The sequence below is a fragment of the Vicia villosa genome, linkage group LG1, assembly GCF_029867415.1.
Source record: "Vicia villosa cultivar HV-30 ecotype Madison, WI linkage group LG1, Vvil1.0, whole genome shotgun sequence".
Taxonomy (NCBI): domain Eukaryota; kingdom Viridiplantae; phylum Streptophyta; class Magnoliopsida; order Fabales; family Fabaceae; genus Vicia; species Vicia villosa.
Window position 1 is genome coordinate 193,137,161 of NC_081180.1, and position 13,761 is coordinate 193,150,921.

Genomic DNA, 13,761 nt, shown 5'->3' on the forward strand with positions numbered 1-13,761 from the left:
TTGCATAGATGATGTTATGCTTATCTGTTGATTAATGTTCCGCTGTATAGAAACATGATTTTGTTAAATGGATGATTTGCCCCTAAGTGAAGCATGACAATTGATTTATGATAAATTTATTATAATTGGAATTGTGGCACCCTTGTTTTCATGTTTTACTCTGAGTTATTTTATTAATTTCCGTGGGGTTTAGAAGGGTGTTACACGTAGCACCTACATCAACAATATCATTATGATTTAAAACATTATCAACATTCAAATCCATACCTTGATTTTCAATTGGAATATCTTTAAAAATGATAGGGGTAGAAGAAATGGTAGTTTAGTCCATATCAACAATTTCTTCGTCTTCAAAATTCAGATCTTTATTCTCAACTTTGTTGTTAACCTCAATAGTATAATCCTCTAAAAATACGACATCACGACTATGAATAAGCTTTCATTGAACCGGATCAAAGAATCGATACCCAAACTCATTAATTCCATACCCAACAAACACACATTTCTTCGGCTTCTCATCCAATTTCAATCTCTCATCCTTCGAAATATGCACATAAGTTATGCACCCAAACACCCGAAGATGGTCATAAGAAATATATTTACCACTCAAAACATGATTTGGAACATAAAACTTCAATGGAACACATGGAGTGAGGTTTAAAAGATGTACAAATGTGATCAATGCTTCTCCCCAAATGTATTTCGGTAACTTTGATTAAGAAAGTAAACATCTCACCCTTTCCATCAAAATTCTATTCATTATTTCGGTTAACCCATTCAATTGTGGTGTCTTTGGAGGAGACATTTGATTACGTATACCTTGATCTTGACATAAAACTTGTCGAAGGGTCCAACATACTCTCCCCTGTTATTGGTTCGGATACACTTTTCTCTTTTAATTGATGCTTGAAATGACTTAAAGATATCTAACACTTATTTTTTTTCTTAAAGGTATAAGCCCATGTTTTACGAGAATAATCACCAATGGAATTCACAAAGTAATAAGCACTATCAAGTGGCCGTGTCTTCATCGAACCACACACATCAGAATGTACTAAATTCAACACTTATGATTTCGTCTTTGGTTTGGATGACGTAACGGAAACCTGCCTTTTCATACTCGTCAAACAATGCAAACACTTTCTCAACTTTGCATTGGAAACACAATACTACACATTCTTCTTTGCAAAAATGCTCAAACCTTTCTTACTCATATTGTAACACCCCGATTTTCGCTATTCAATGATTTAGTGTTATTTTGATATTTTGTTGATTTATTGGATGAATTTTCTTTGATGTTATATGATGATTGTGGTATCGGAGGGTATGTATCCTTAAAATGGAGGGTAGTGCCTTTGAATTAAAAGTTGCATAATTAAATAAATAAAATTAGTTCTAATCATTCATTTGATTTAATTTATTAGAAAATTAGATGATTTAATATGACTGAAATAAGAATTATTATTAAGGTCTAATAAAAATAATAATAATAAGAGAGTTAATGAGTAAATAGTTAGTGGGCCTATGTTGTGTTAGCATGAGGAATAGTGGGGGTGTGTTTATTAAGCCCATTAGTGAAGTTAAAAGTTAGTAAGGAGATAAATAAAAATAAGTAAGAAAATAGAATGAAAAATAGAGAATTTGGAGAGAACGTGAAAAGAGAAGTTTTTCGTGAAAGAGAAGAAGAGGCACAAAGAGGCTAGGGCAAGGATTCCATTGAAAGAGTATAGAACCTTCAATCCACGGTAAGGGTGGGGCTCTAACTTTATAAGATTTGGTATGATGATTTGTATGTAGGAATGAGTTTTGGAGTTTTATTGATAACTTAGGTTTGGAAGGGGAATTATATGAAATTAATAAAATCGATGCATGTTTATAATGATTCTTGTTGCAATGTGTTGTATGGATATTGTATGGCTTATATTGTATGAATTATGGCTTTGTTGTTGTGTTTTGTAAAAATTATTATTTTGACCGTAAAACTAAGAATCCTATGAAATTGATGAAATTGATGTTTGTTAGTGATGATTCTTGTTGATATATGTTGTATATGTGTTGTAGAACTTATATTGCATGAATTTCAATGTTGTTGTTATGTTTCGCAAAAATTCGTATTTTGACCGTAAAACGAAGAATTATATGAAATTGATGTATTTAGTGATGATTCTTGTTGATATATGTTGTATATGTGTTGTAGAACTTATATTGCCTCAATTTTGATATTGTTGTTGTGTTTCGTAAAAATTCGTATTTTGACCGTAAAATGAATAATTCTATGAAATTGATGTATGTTAGTGACGATTCTTGTTGATATGGCTTGTATACGTGTTGTAGAATTTATATTGCATGAATTGTGATGTTGTTGTTGTGTTTCGTAAAAATTCGTATTTTGACCGTAAAATGAATAATTCTATGAAATTGGTGTATGTTAGTGACGATTCTTGTTGATATGGCTTGTATACGTGTTGTAGAATTTATATTGCATGAATTGTGATGTTGTTGTTGTGTTTCGTAAAAAATCGTATTTTGACCGTAAAATGAAGAATTCTATGAAATTGATGTATGTTAGTGATGATTCTTGTTGATATGTGTTGTAGAACTTATATTGCATGAATTGTGATGTGTTAGAACATAGTTTGGTTCTAATTATATTTTAGTGATTTAATGATAACAAGCAAACAAATTTTGTATAAAGCAAACATGGTACTCTAATCATATGGTTCTAATTTTAGAAGATGTACCAGTACCAGCAATTACCAGCAATCAGAACTTGAAGAATCAGAACTTAAAGCTAGAGAAACTTCTGATATCGCATGCTCCAAACATATCTATCACAGAAGTTGAAGAACAAGGCTGAACAGAAGATTATAAGGAATTATTCAAGTTAACACCACTGAAAAGCAACTTCTAATACCGCACGCTGAAAACATATCCAAAAAAGAAAATGAAGAACAAATACTGAACAGAAGTTTACGCAGATTGATTCAAAATAAACCGTTGAAGACATAATCATTAGCAAAATGGTTGCAACACTCCAAAAGCGTAATTTCCAAGGTTGATTGAAGAAGTTATCCACATGTAAATTCTTGGAGAAAGCAAAAGCAAAGACAACACGAAAACCATTTAATGTTGAATGCAAGCTTTGGAGATAACGGTCAAAACTTCTGAAGCTATATATACTCATGATCTTTTGAAGAACAAATACAACAAAACGAGCGAAATAGAAGAAAGCAAGAAAGAACACTCAAGAACGCTGCAACTCTGAAAAATCATCAAGTGTGAAGAAAAACTCTCTGAAGCTAAATTCTCTTATTCAAATTCTGAGTTCATCATTATGTACTTAATCTTAGTGAAATATCACAGTGGTGATTACAACATTTTAGAAGAAAAACTATACACTATTACCAGAAGTTACGTGGTAACTAAGTCCTTGAGAGACCAGTTGGGTCAGAAGTCTCAAGAAGTCTAGGACTAGTTGAGTCTTAGAAGATTGGTTAGTCACAAGCAGTGGGCTTGTGCGGGATCGTTAGTCACTAGCAGTTTGGCTCGTGGATTGTATTGTGAGTCACGACAGTTGGTTGTGCAAGTGTAATCAGGTTCTGATTATAGTGGATTACGACCTCAGTTGAGAGAGATGGTTACAATCATTGATAGGAAAATAGCAAGTGTACTATTTTTGGCTATTGTAGTGATAAAAGGAGTTTTCTCCGAATGTCGATCTCAAGGACTGCTTGAGGATATAGAGTTGAAATATGATTTCAATTAAACAAAAGGTCACTGGTAAATGGTTTGGTTTATAAGAAAATGATTAAAATATGTAATTCAGACTAGCGAATAAATGAGTTAAACGAATAACAGATATGAGTAATATGCTAAAGGTAGGTGAATGATTCTGCCTGCAATAATTTCGACTTATCAGTGCAATAATATACTTCACAGCAATTGATTACCGGTTCTCTACACCATCTAATCCTAAATCCTTAGTCAGAAGATCTTTGAACACATACCCTAACTTCTATGTCCATAGTCAATTACGGTAATGATCAAGCATTCAAATATCGAGAATTTTCCGGTCAAGATAAAATATTTCTAGTCCTAGATAATATTTATTATCCAATGTTCTTATTCAGGTCGATAAACAAAAGCTGCCCAGCTTAATATTTATAAAAACTCATAATCCGTTTTTCCGACGGTTTACTCATTAAGAACGATAACAAGAACAAATCAATTTAACAATGAATAACAAAAATTAATACATTGACAAATACGAATTCATTACATTCAGAATCAGGGTCACCCCCCTTAGCAAAAGGGGGTTTAGCTACTCATAATCAAAAACAAAGCAATGAAAAGAATTGTTGTCATTACAAAATCTGTGGAGGAATCAATCTTCAATTGTGTAAACTCTTGAATGATGTGAAACCCTTGCCAAATTCTGAGTTCTCCAGCGCTCTGAACGTGTCTTTGCAGTCAAAAATCGTCCAACCCGGTGAAATTCGCAATACTGGTTTATATAAGTCTGAGATGGGCAACATTTTGGGCCTCATACGCGTATGATACTCCCTATACGCGTATGGGCAGAGTCAATTTTGCACATGATTTCAACAAAACGCGTATGAGACGCGTATAGGCTAGGGAGCATACGCGTATGACATTCCCATACGCGTATGAGCAGACTTGTTTTTTGCCTTGGACTTTAAGGAACACGTATGGGACTTGTGGCTGATTGAGCCATACGCGTATCAGAAGGGCCATACGCGTATGGGCTGCCTTGACTTGGATTTTCTTCCTTTCTTGCTTGCTTGTCCCAGCTTTTGTGCTCCTGATCTTGGACATCCATGCTCATAAACCTGAAACCACTAATTATACCAAAAAGAGCGTAAAAAGAAACCAGAAAGAGATTGCCTTAAGCAAAATACTTTTTACTGAAAAGAACATAGATAACTTAAAATCGCGTGTTAAATCAAACAGTTTTCCTGAATTCTTACTTTTTAAATGGTGAAATACTAACAAAAATGGTGACTGATCACAACCCCAAACTTAAATTGTTGCTTGTCCTCAAGCAACTTCAAATCAAGACCAATCATATCACCCCAAACTTATTTGAAACAAAACTCTTACCACAATACCTGTGAAATCTTTCGCACCTCATTTCGCGATCACCCTTTAATTCTTCCAACTTTATGTCACCATCGCTTAGAGACACTTCCATTTTGAAACATCATTCGACCTGTCAGCTTCTTTCACACTCTCACCAGTTCTCTCAGGGGTTCATGTGTTTACACTCAAATTCATGGTATGTAATACTCACTCAATAATTCGAATGAATCCTAATCCTTGTTAACATGCATAAGTCACACACTTTTTCGAGGTCTTTAAGGATGTAATGGGGCTCGGATTAAGGTGGAATAAAAATCAAAAGGATGAAGGTTACAAGTTTCAAGTATGTGTCTATGCGTCTCATTACTAAACACGGTTACTGCTGGGTCTCTTGGAAAAGTCTTCGGGTAGTTCCATGCACTTATTTATGAGTACCTTTTCATTGTAAACTTTTTTTTTTCAACTCTTTTTTTTAAAGGTACTCATATTGTGAGTTCATCTTTTGAATATCATTGCATAGCTACCCCAAACTTACACATTTCTATTCCATGAGCAACCCCAAACTTACACAAAAGCCGATAAACCAACAATTGCAATTTACATACTTGAAACAGGGGAAGGTGACATTTAACCAGGGTGTGAGAGAAAGAAAAGATATGTTTTTTTTTTATAAGCTCGAAAATGGGGAACAAGGGATAATAAAGATCAGGTGACTACAAAAGGCTCTAGGGTGAAAGAAAAAACTTGCCTCAGTGTGTTATCATGCAGTATACATCAGAAAAGGACGCATGCAAACTCTGAATAGTAGAATCATACTTGAATATCCCTCATGGAAATGAATGAATAATCAGCTATATCTGATCTCACCATGGTAGGTTGATTTTGACAGATTTCTTGATGGCTCTCCATATTGTGCGTCGTCACTACAGTTGTCACAAAGTTGTTAGGATTTCAAGATGAGGTTGACTAAAGTGCGTCCAATCTTGAGTCACAGGTATCTATGAATGAGGTAACATGATTGGATGATTTACACATTTGTGGAGTCTAGAATCGATGTCACCCATTTAGTTAGAACCACCATCTCTATAAACAAGAAATTCATACTGAATGATAAAACAACGGATTCATTAATAAGTTATGCCCAATGGGCGATTACAGAGAAATAAAACTAAAATAAAACAAAAACAACGAAAACAAAAGAAATGAAACAAAGTACGTTATAACACAAGATAACTAAAAGCGATTGAAACAAAAAACTAACAAACGAACTAGACGATAACAAAGAACTCTATGCGTCGGTTCTTCCATCCATGTCCTGCATATCCGCATCAAAACTGATGTGCTCATCGATATCAAAAGGTGTCCCCTGAACAAATGCATCTAGTGGAAATACAGTCGGCTGCGGGTTAGGGGTTTGGTGATGTGGCTGTTCTTGCGGGATAAAGGGTCCCCCCATCTGAAATGGCGCAGGGAATCCCGGAATGCAAACGATCCCAAAAGAAGGATCATCTGAAGTGCCAGAGTAACGATCACGGAAGCGCTGAGCATCATTCCACAAATCAGTCTGGTGACACATGTAGCATGCTGGAATCCCCATCTGCAGCACTGATCTTGCCACATACACCAACCTGACATCATAAACCGATACAACTGAGAGTTTTCATCCATCATATCTGCAGCAAAAGATGATGGAACAGATGCAGAAGCATCTGGAGCAGTAGTACTCTCTGGTGCGGAGGTGGTGTTCTCAGGTCTCGTTGTGCCACTCGGTCCTGAACCATCAGCTCTAGGTTCTTCAGCTTGAGTATTGTGAGGTGCAACGAGGGACAAACAACTCGACCCTAATGATTTAGCTGGTCTAACCACTGGTCCATCATGATCCGGAACACCTGCTTCCCTGCATAACAAATAAATCACAGAAGCATGACCAAGCGCTTTCTTGGAAGAAGATTGTGTTATGTCGTCAATATCAGAAGAGATGATCCGCCCAATGTTCATAGGACGGTGGGTCAGAAAAAAAATAACAACATTGCTCTTTCAGCAATTAAATCAGAGCCGCTTTGATTTGTGCTCAGAGTGTGATGGACAAAGAAAGCCCAAGCTTTTGGAATAGGGGCCAAATCCACAACCATCATCTTTGAAGGCGAGGCTCTTGTAGTAGGGTGCCAGTCCTTTCCTTCTTGAAGCAACAAATTTTTCATCTCGTCAAATGGCCAGAATCTTCTCATGGACATTTTCATCTCTTGATAGTGGCAATGTTCCTCGAGAGGTTTTGATTTCAGAATCCGATTAATCTTATTAGCACTAAAGTTTATTCTTTTACCCCGAACTCGAGATTCCAACACTGGATCAACCTCTGAGCCTGTTCTGAAGGCGTTGGCATAAAATTCTTGGATCAAAACTCTGCTAACAGGTTTAATCCCCTCATTCAAATATGTTAACTTTTGTTCCGGAAGAACAATTTGGACTTCAGGTAGTTCCTCTGGTGTTAACGTCCACGATCTTTCTTCAATAATGTTTCTGGTGGCTAAACTTTCAAACTTTGCATAGTGTGCAGCAGATCTGAATCTGTTTCGATCATATGGGGCCATGGTTGAGAAGAAAGAACAATGTAACCTGAAAACTTAGGCACAGACACACAAAAATCCACAATTCTGCAGATAAAATGAGAGCAATACGGGAACTGTGCGTATGCAAAAACAGAATAATGATCAGAAATGTCAGGAAAAAGCATAAATAGTGGGTCCAGAAAATGATACGCGTATCATACGCGAAAATGGACGAGCCATACGCGTATCATACGCCTCATACGCGTATGGGCAGAGTAATTTTTGTGTGTTAAAAACTTGGATCTCGTATCAACCATACTCATACGCGTATGGTGCTTTTCATAAGCAACTTCCAACGGTCACAAATTCAAAAACGCGTATCCAGATCTTGTATCACATTCCATACGCGTATGGATGCGTACCATGCCTACCATACGCGTATGATACGCAAATGGCCAGAGCCCAAAACCTCAGAATCCAATATCCCATACGCGTATACTAGGTCTCATACGCGTATGGGCAGCCAAATTTTTCAACTTTTTCATTTTTTTTAACTGAATTAAAGATATTTGCAGTAAAACAAAATTCGTACCTTCCTTGGGTTGCCTCCCAAGCAGCGCTTCGTTTAACGTCGCATGGCTCGACGGTCTCCACATCAAGATGTGAGATGAAGATATTGAATCAAACCTACCTCTTGGACTTGATGGTAAGGTTTTAACCTCTGTCCGTTGACTTTGAAAATATCCCCGTTACTTGGGTTTTTAACCTCCACTGCTCCATGAGGGAATACTTTCGTGACCACGAACGGTCCGGACCTCCTTGACTTTAATTTCCCAGGGAATAGCTTCAACCTGGAGTTAAACAATAAAAAAACTGCCCTTCCCAAAATTCTTTCTTCTCGATCCTCTGATCATGCCATTTTTTTGTGTTTTCTTTATATATTTTGGCATTCTCATACGCATAGTTCCTAAATTCTTCTAACTCATGGAGTTGGAGAATTCGGGAACCATCAACTTTTTTGGAATCGAGGTTTAAGAATTTGGTGGCCCAAAATGCCTTGTGCTCGAGTTCAAGCGGCAAATGACAAGCTTTACCATAAATAAGCTGATATGGAGACATACCTATAGGTGTTTTGAATGCTGTCCTGTAAGCCCAGAGCGTGTCATCCAATTTCACAGCCCAGTCTTTCCTAGAAGCATTAACGGTCTTTTCCAATATTTGCTTGATCTGCCTGTTGGACACTTCTACCTGTCCACTCGTCTGAGGGTGATACAGTGTTGCAATCTTGTGCTTCACATTGTATTTTTTTAGCAAACTCTCCACAAGCTTATTCAGCAAGTGAGTGCCTTCATCACTAATCAAAGCTCTTGGTACCCCAAACCGGGAAAAGATATTGTGTCTGAGAAAACTCACAACTACTTTAGCATCATTTGTGGCTAATGCTACAGCTTCTACCCACTTGGACACATAATCGACCGCCACCAAAATATAGTTCTTTCCGAATGATGGTGGAAACGGTCCCATAAAATCAATACCCCACACATCAAACAGCTCTACCTCTAACATTGAATTTTGTGGCATCTGGTTTCTCCTCGTGATATTTCCTGTTCTTTGGCATCTGTCACATTCTCGGACCAAGTAATAGGCATCCTTGAATAGCGTAGGCCAATAGAACCCGGATTGGAGGACTTTTGCTGCTGTTCTATCTCCACTAAAGTGTCCTCCATACTCGGAATTGTGACAAGCCTTCAGTATATCTCTCTGCACTCCTTCGGGAATACATCTTCTGATTAGGCCATCCACTCCCCTTTTGTATAGGAATGGGTCATCCCACAAATAAAACCTGCAATCATAGAGAAACTTTTTCTTTTGGTTAGCACTAAAATCATCAGGTATAACTCCACCTACCAAGTAATTTGCATAGTCAGCAAACCACGGGGTTCCAGTCACAGCTAGGATTCTCTCATCAGCAAATGTGTCTTGGATTGGATGCTCCTCTTCAGTTCCCTTAATCGGGTTCATGCGAGATAAATGATCTGCAACTGTATTCTCACACCCCTTTTTATCTTTGATTTCAAGATCAAATTCCTGAAGGAGAAGTATCCATCTCAAAAGTCTGGGTTTAGATTCCTGCTTAGCAAACAAATACTTTAAAGCAGCATGATCAGTATAAACAATAACTTTAGACCCAAGCAAATAAGACCTGAATTTGTCAAAAGCATAAACCACGGCCAATAACTCCTTTTCGGTAGTTGCATAGTTCATTTGGGCCGGATTAAGGACATGACTAGCATAATATATCACATGTAATAGTTTGTCCTTTCTTTGTCCCAAAACAGCCCCCACAGCAATGTCACTAGCATCACACATTATTTCAAAAGGTAATGACCAATCGGGGGCTATTACAACAGGTGCAGTACTCAACTTACTCTTTAAAGTCTCAATAGCTGCCAAACAATTACTATCAAAATTAAAGGGCTTGTCTTTAACAAGCAAATCAGTTAATGGTTTGGCCACTTTTGAGAAGTCTCTGATAAACCTGCGATAGAAGACTGCATGTCCTATAAAGCTCCTTATCCCCTTTTCATTCACGGGGGGTGGAAGATTAGCTATCACCTCCACTTTGGCTTTGTCCACTTCAATTCCTTAATGGGAAATCTTGTGGCCAAGCACGATACCTTCCTGCACCATAAAATGGCATTTCTCCCAATTGAGAATAAGGTTAGTTTCCTGACACCTTTTCAAAACAAGAGATAAGTTAGCTAAACAAATAGCAAAAGAAGAACCAAAAACAGAAAAATCATCCATAAACACCTCCATATGCTTTTCAAGCATGTCGGGAAATATAGATGTCATACATCTCTGAAAAGTAGTTGGGGCATTGCATAACCCAAATGGCATCCGTCTGTAAGCAAAAATACCATAAAGGCATGTGAATGCAGTCTTCTCCTGATCTTCTGGGGCTACAGCAATCTGATTGTACCCCGAATATCCATCCAGAAAACAGTAATACTCATACCCTGCAAGTCTCTCTAACATCTGATAAATAAAAGGAAGAGGAAAATGATCCTTCCTTGTCGCAGTGTTGAGTCTTCTGTAATCAATGCATACTCGCCACCCTGTTACTGTGCGAGTTGGAATCAGCTCATTTTTTTCATTCAAGATCACTGTGGTTCCTCCTTTCTTCGGTACCACATGTACTGGACTCACCCAAGAACTATCTGAAATAGGATAAATTAATCCTGCATCCAACAACTTTACAACTTCTTTCCTAACTACTTCTTTCATTGCTAGATTTAACCTCCTTTGAGGTTGCACAACCGGTTTCTGGTTATCCTCCATCAGTATTTTATGCATGCATACCGTGGGGCTAATTCCTTTTATATCCTTGATAGTCCAACCAATAGCACTCCTATTCTTCTTAAGTACCTGTATCAACTTTTCTTCATCTTTTTCATTTAACTCAGAATTGATAATAGCAGGACATTTTTCTCCAGATTCTAGAAAAACATATTTAAGATTAACAGGTAGTTGTTTTAACTCGGAACTTGTACCTGTTTTGTTTTCCTTTTTATCTTCTGTTTCTGGTGAACCTCTTAAATCCTCCCACCGGTGTGGTTTGGATTTCAACCAAGGTGGTTGTGCATCAAGTAGAGCAAGAATTTCTTTTTCCTTCTCATTATCACTCTCCTCCATCTCCTCAGTTGACAAGCACATAACTCTTTCTAATGGTGATTCTGGAAAACTACTCTGAACGTTATCGGCTACTATCTGATTAATCACTTCCACTGAGTGATTTGTACCTACATCCTCTTTGTGCTTCATAGTGCTTCTCACATTAATTTTTAGCTCCTCATCATAAACCTTAAGAGTCATAGTACCATTTTCAATGTCTATCATACACCTACCTGTCTCTAAAAATGGTCTACCCAAGATCAGGGGTATCTCCTCATCTTCTGGCATTTCCAGAATTACAAAATCAATAGGAAAAACAAATTTATCAACTTTAACCAGAACATCTTCAACAATCCCAAAGGGTTTCTTCACTGAGTGATCGGCAAATTGAAGTTTCATTCTAGTGTCTTGAACTCTTCCAATCCCGAGTTTCCTGTAGATGGACAAAGGCATAAGGCTCACACTAGCCCCCAAATCAATCAGAGCCCTTTTAAAGGACCTATCTCCAATGGTGCAAGGAATAGTAACCGAGCCTCTATCTGGTTTTTTAACTGGAATCTTCATACCCTGCAAAATAGCACTACAAGTTTCAGTTAGTATAACAAAGTCAGTGTCGGTGGTGCGCTTCTTGGATATGATGTCCTTCATGAATTTGGCATAAATAGGCATTTGCTCGAGTGCCTCAGAGAATGGGATGTTGATTTCCAACTTCCTGAACATTTCTACAAACTTCTGAAAATTTTTCTCGTCCTGCTTCTGCTTCTTGTTCCTTTGTGGGAATGGGAGCTTTATTATGGGTTTTTGCTCAGTGGACCTTTCCTTCACAACTGGCTTCAATATGACTTCTTCAGTTGGTGGTGTTTTATTTTCTAAGATTTCCAAATCCACTTCAAGCAATGTACCTTCTTCCTCAACTTTCTTTTCAAGAACTTCATTCGCTTTTCTACTTCTTGTAGTTACTGCACTCACATTATTATGCTCTCTTGGATTTATCACAGTTGCACTTGGTAAAGCACCTGGTGCTTGAGAACTCGTGATCTGCTGTGCTATCTGTCCAAGTTGAAGTTCAAGATTTTTGATAGAAGCATTAATGTTCCTTTGGTTATTTCTTGTCTCTTCCTGGAATTTAACATTCTGCACTGCCATTTTTTCAATGGCTATCTCCCAATCTACTTTCTTCGTCCCTTGTTGCTGATAGGATTGCTGAGGTGGCTGATATTGTTGCTGGTAAGGTGGTTGTTGTTGAGGCATGTACTGTTGTTGTTGAGGAACTTGCTTTTGGACATTACCCTGTTGATCCTTCCACGAAAAATTTGGATGATTTTTCCACCCTGGATTATAAGTGTTGGAGTAGGGGTTATTTTGCCTCAAGAACTTTATAGCCTCCACTTGTTCTGCAGTAGCAACACAATGAATGGCAAAGTGTGGTCCATCACAGATTTCACAAACCATCGCTTAAGCAGGTTGAACTTGAGCTAGCGTCTGAGTACCTAAATTCATACCTTTCAGTCTTCTTTCCACTTCAGCTTTAATTTGATCTTCCATGTTCACAACCTGATTTGCCAGTTTTAAATCAATTTTTCCTTCAGGTTGACTCACAGTACGATCATAGAGCTCCAAATGCTCATTAGCAGCAATAGCCTCAATAATCTTCTTAATACTAGTGGCTGTTGAGAAATTAGTTGAGCCACCGGCAGCTGTATCAATAAGTTGCTTTGTCTTCAATTTCAACCCATTCACAAAGTTTTGCATTTGTTCAGTTGCGTCCAGATTATGAGTGGGACATGCAACTAAACACCTCTTAAACCTTTTGTACGCATCTCCCAGTGACTCTCCATCTTTCTGTTTGACGCTTCCATGACGGCTATAAACTTAACTTTGGTAGTAGAGAGTGAAACACACTTTTGCAACTTTAATTTCCAAGTCACGACTCCTCCGGCAAAAGTCACCATATACCCCGAAGTGGATTTTTGATCATCAAAGCTTCCGGTTAGATCTGAATTCATATACCCAACCAACATAGACTTCTTGCATCCCAATGTTAGCTTCAAATTTGACGAGCCACACAAATATCTCATCGTCCACTTCACGGCCCCCCAATTACCTTTTCTCAGATTTGAGAGATATTGATCCACCTTTCCCACGGAATGAGCAATATCGGGTCTTGAACAAACCATTGCATTCATTAAAACTACCAATGGCCGACGAGTACGGAATATCCTTCATACTCAACTTTTCTTCATTCATAGATGGATATAGTTTATGACTAAGCTTGGAATGAGAAGCAAGTCGAATGCTCACCTTTTTAGCCTTATCCATACTAAAACGCCAAAGGAATTTCTCATCATACATTTCTTGTGACAAGTACAACTTCTTCTCATTTCTATCTCGAAAAATTTCAATATCAAGAATTTTTAGAGCCTCTCCTAAATCCTTC

The 13,761-nt window shown here is 37.6% G+C and overlaps 1 protein-coding gene across 1 annotated transcript; it reads right to left on the reverse strand.

The window, feature by feature from the left end:
* Positions 1 to 8,495: 8,495 nt before the first annotated feature.
* LOC131661878 (uncharacterized) lies at positions 8,496 to 12,776 on the reverse strand. The gene is made up of 3 exons (XM_058931527.1): positions 10,508 to 12,776; positions 10,328 to 10,411; positions 8,496 to 10,096 (listed from the first exon to the last, which is right to left on the reverse strand). Exons 1-3 carry the CDS (start codon positions 12,774 to 12,776, stop codon positions 8,496 to 8,498), a joined length of 3,954 nt encoding a protein of 1,317 aa, XP_058787510.1.
* Between the last annotated feature and the right edge of the window lie 985 nt (positions 12,777 to 13,761).

What these genes read in the sequence shown, in the direction of transcription:
- LOC131661878 (XM_058931527.1), bottom strand. Translation starts at nt 12,776, where the DNA reads ATGGTTTGTGAAATCTGTGATGGACCACACTTTGCCATTCATTGTGTT. An exon ending in CCCAACTACTTTTCAGAGAT is followed by an intron (nt 10,412 to 10,507) that starts GTATGACATCTA and finishes CTATTTGTTTAG; the next exon opens with CTAACTTATCTCTTGTTTTG. An exon ending in CCATTTTATGGTGCAGGAAG is followed by an intron (nt 10,097 to 10,327) that starts GTATCGTGCTTG and finishes ATTGTTTGGCAG; the next exon opens with CTATTGAGACTTTAAAGAGT.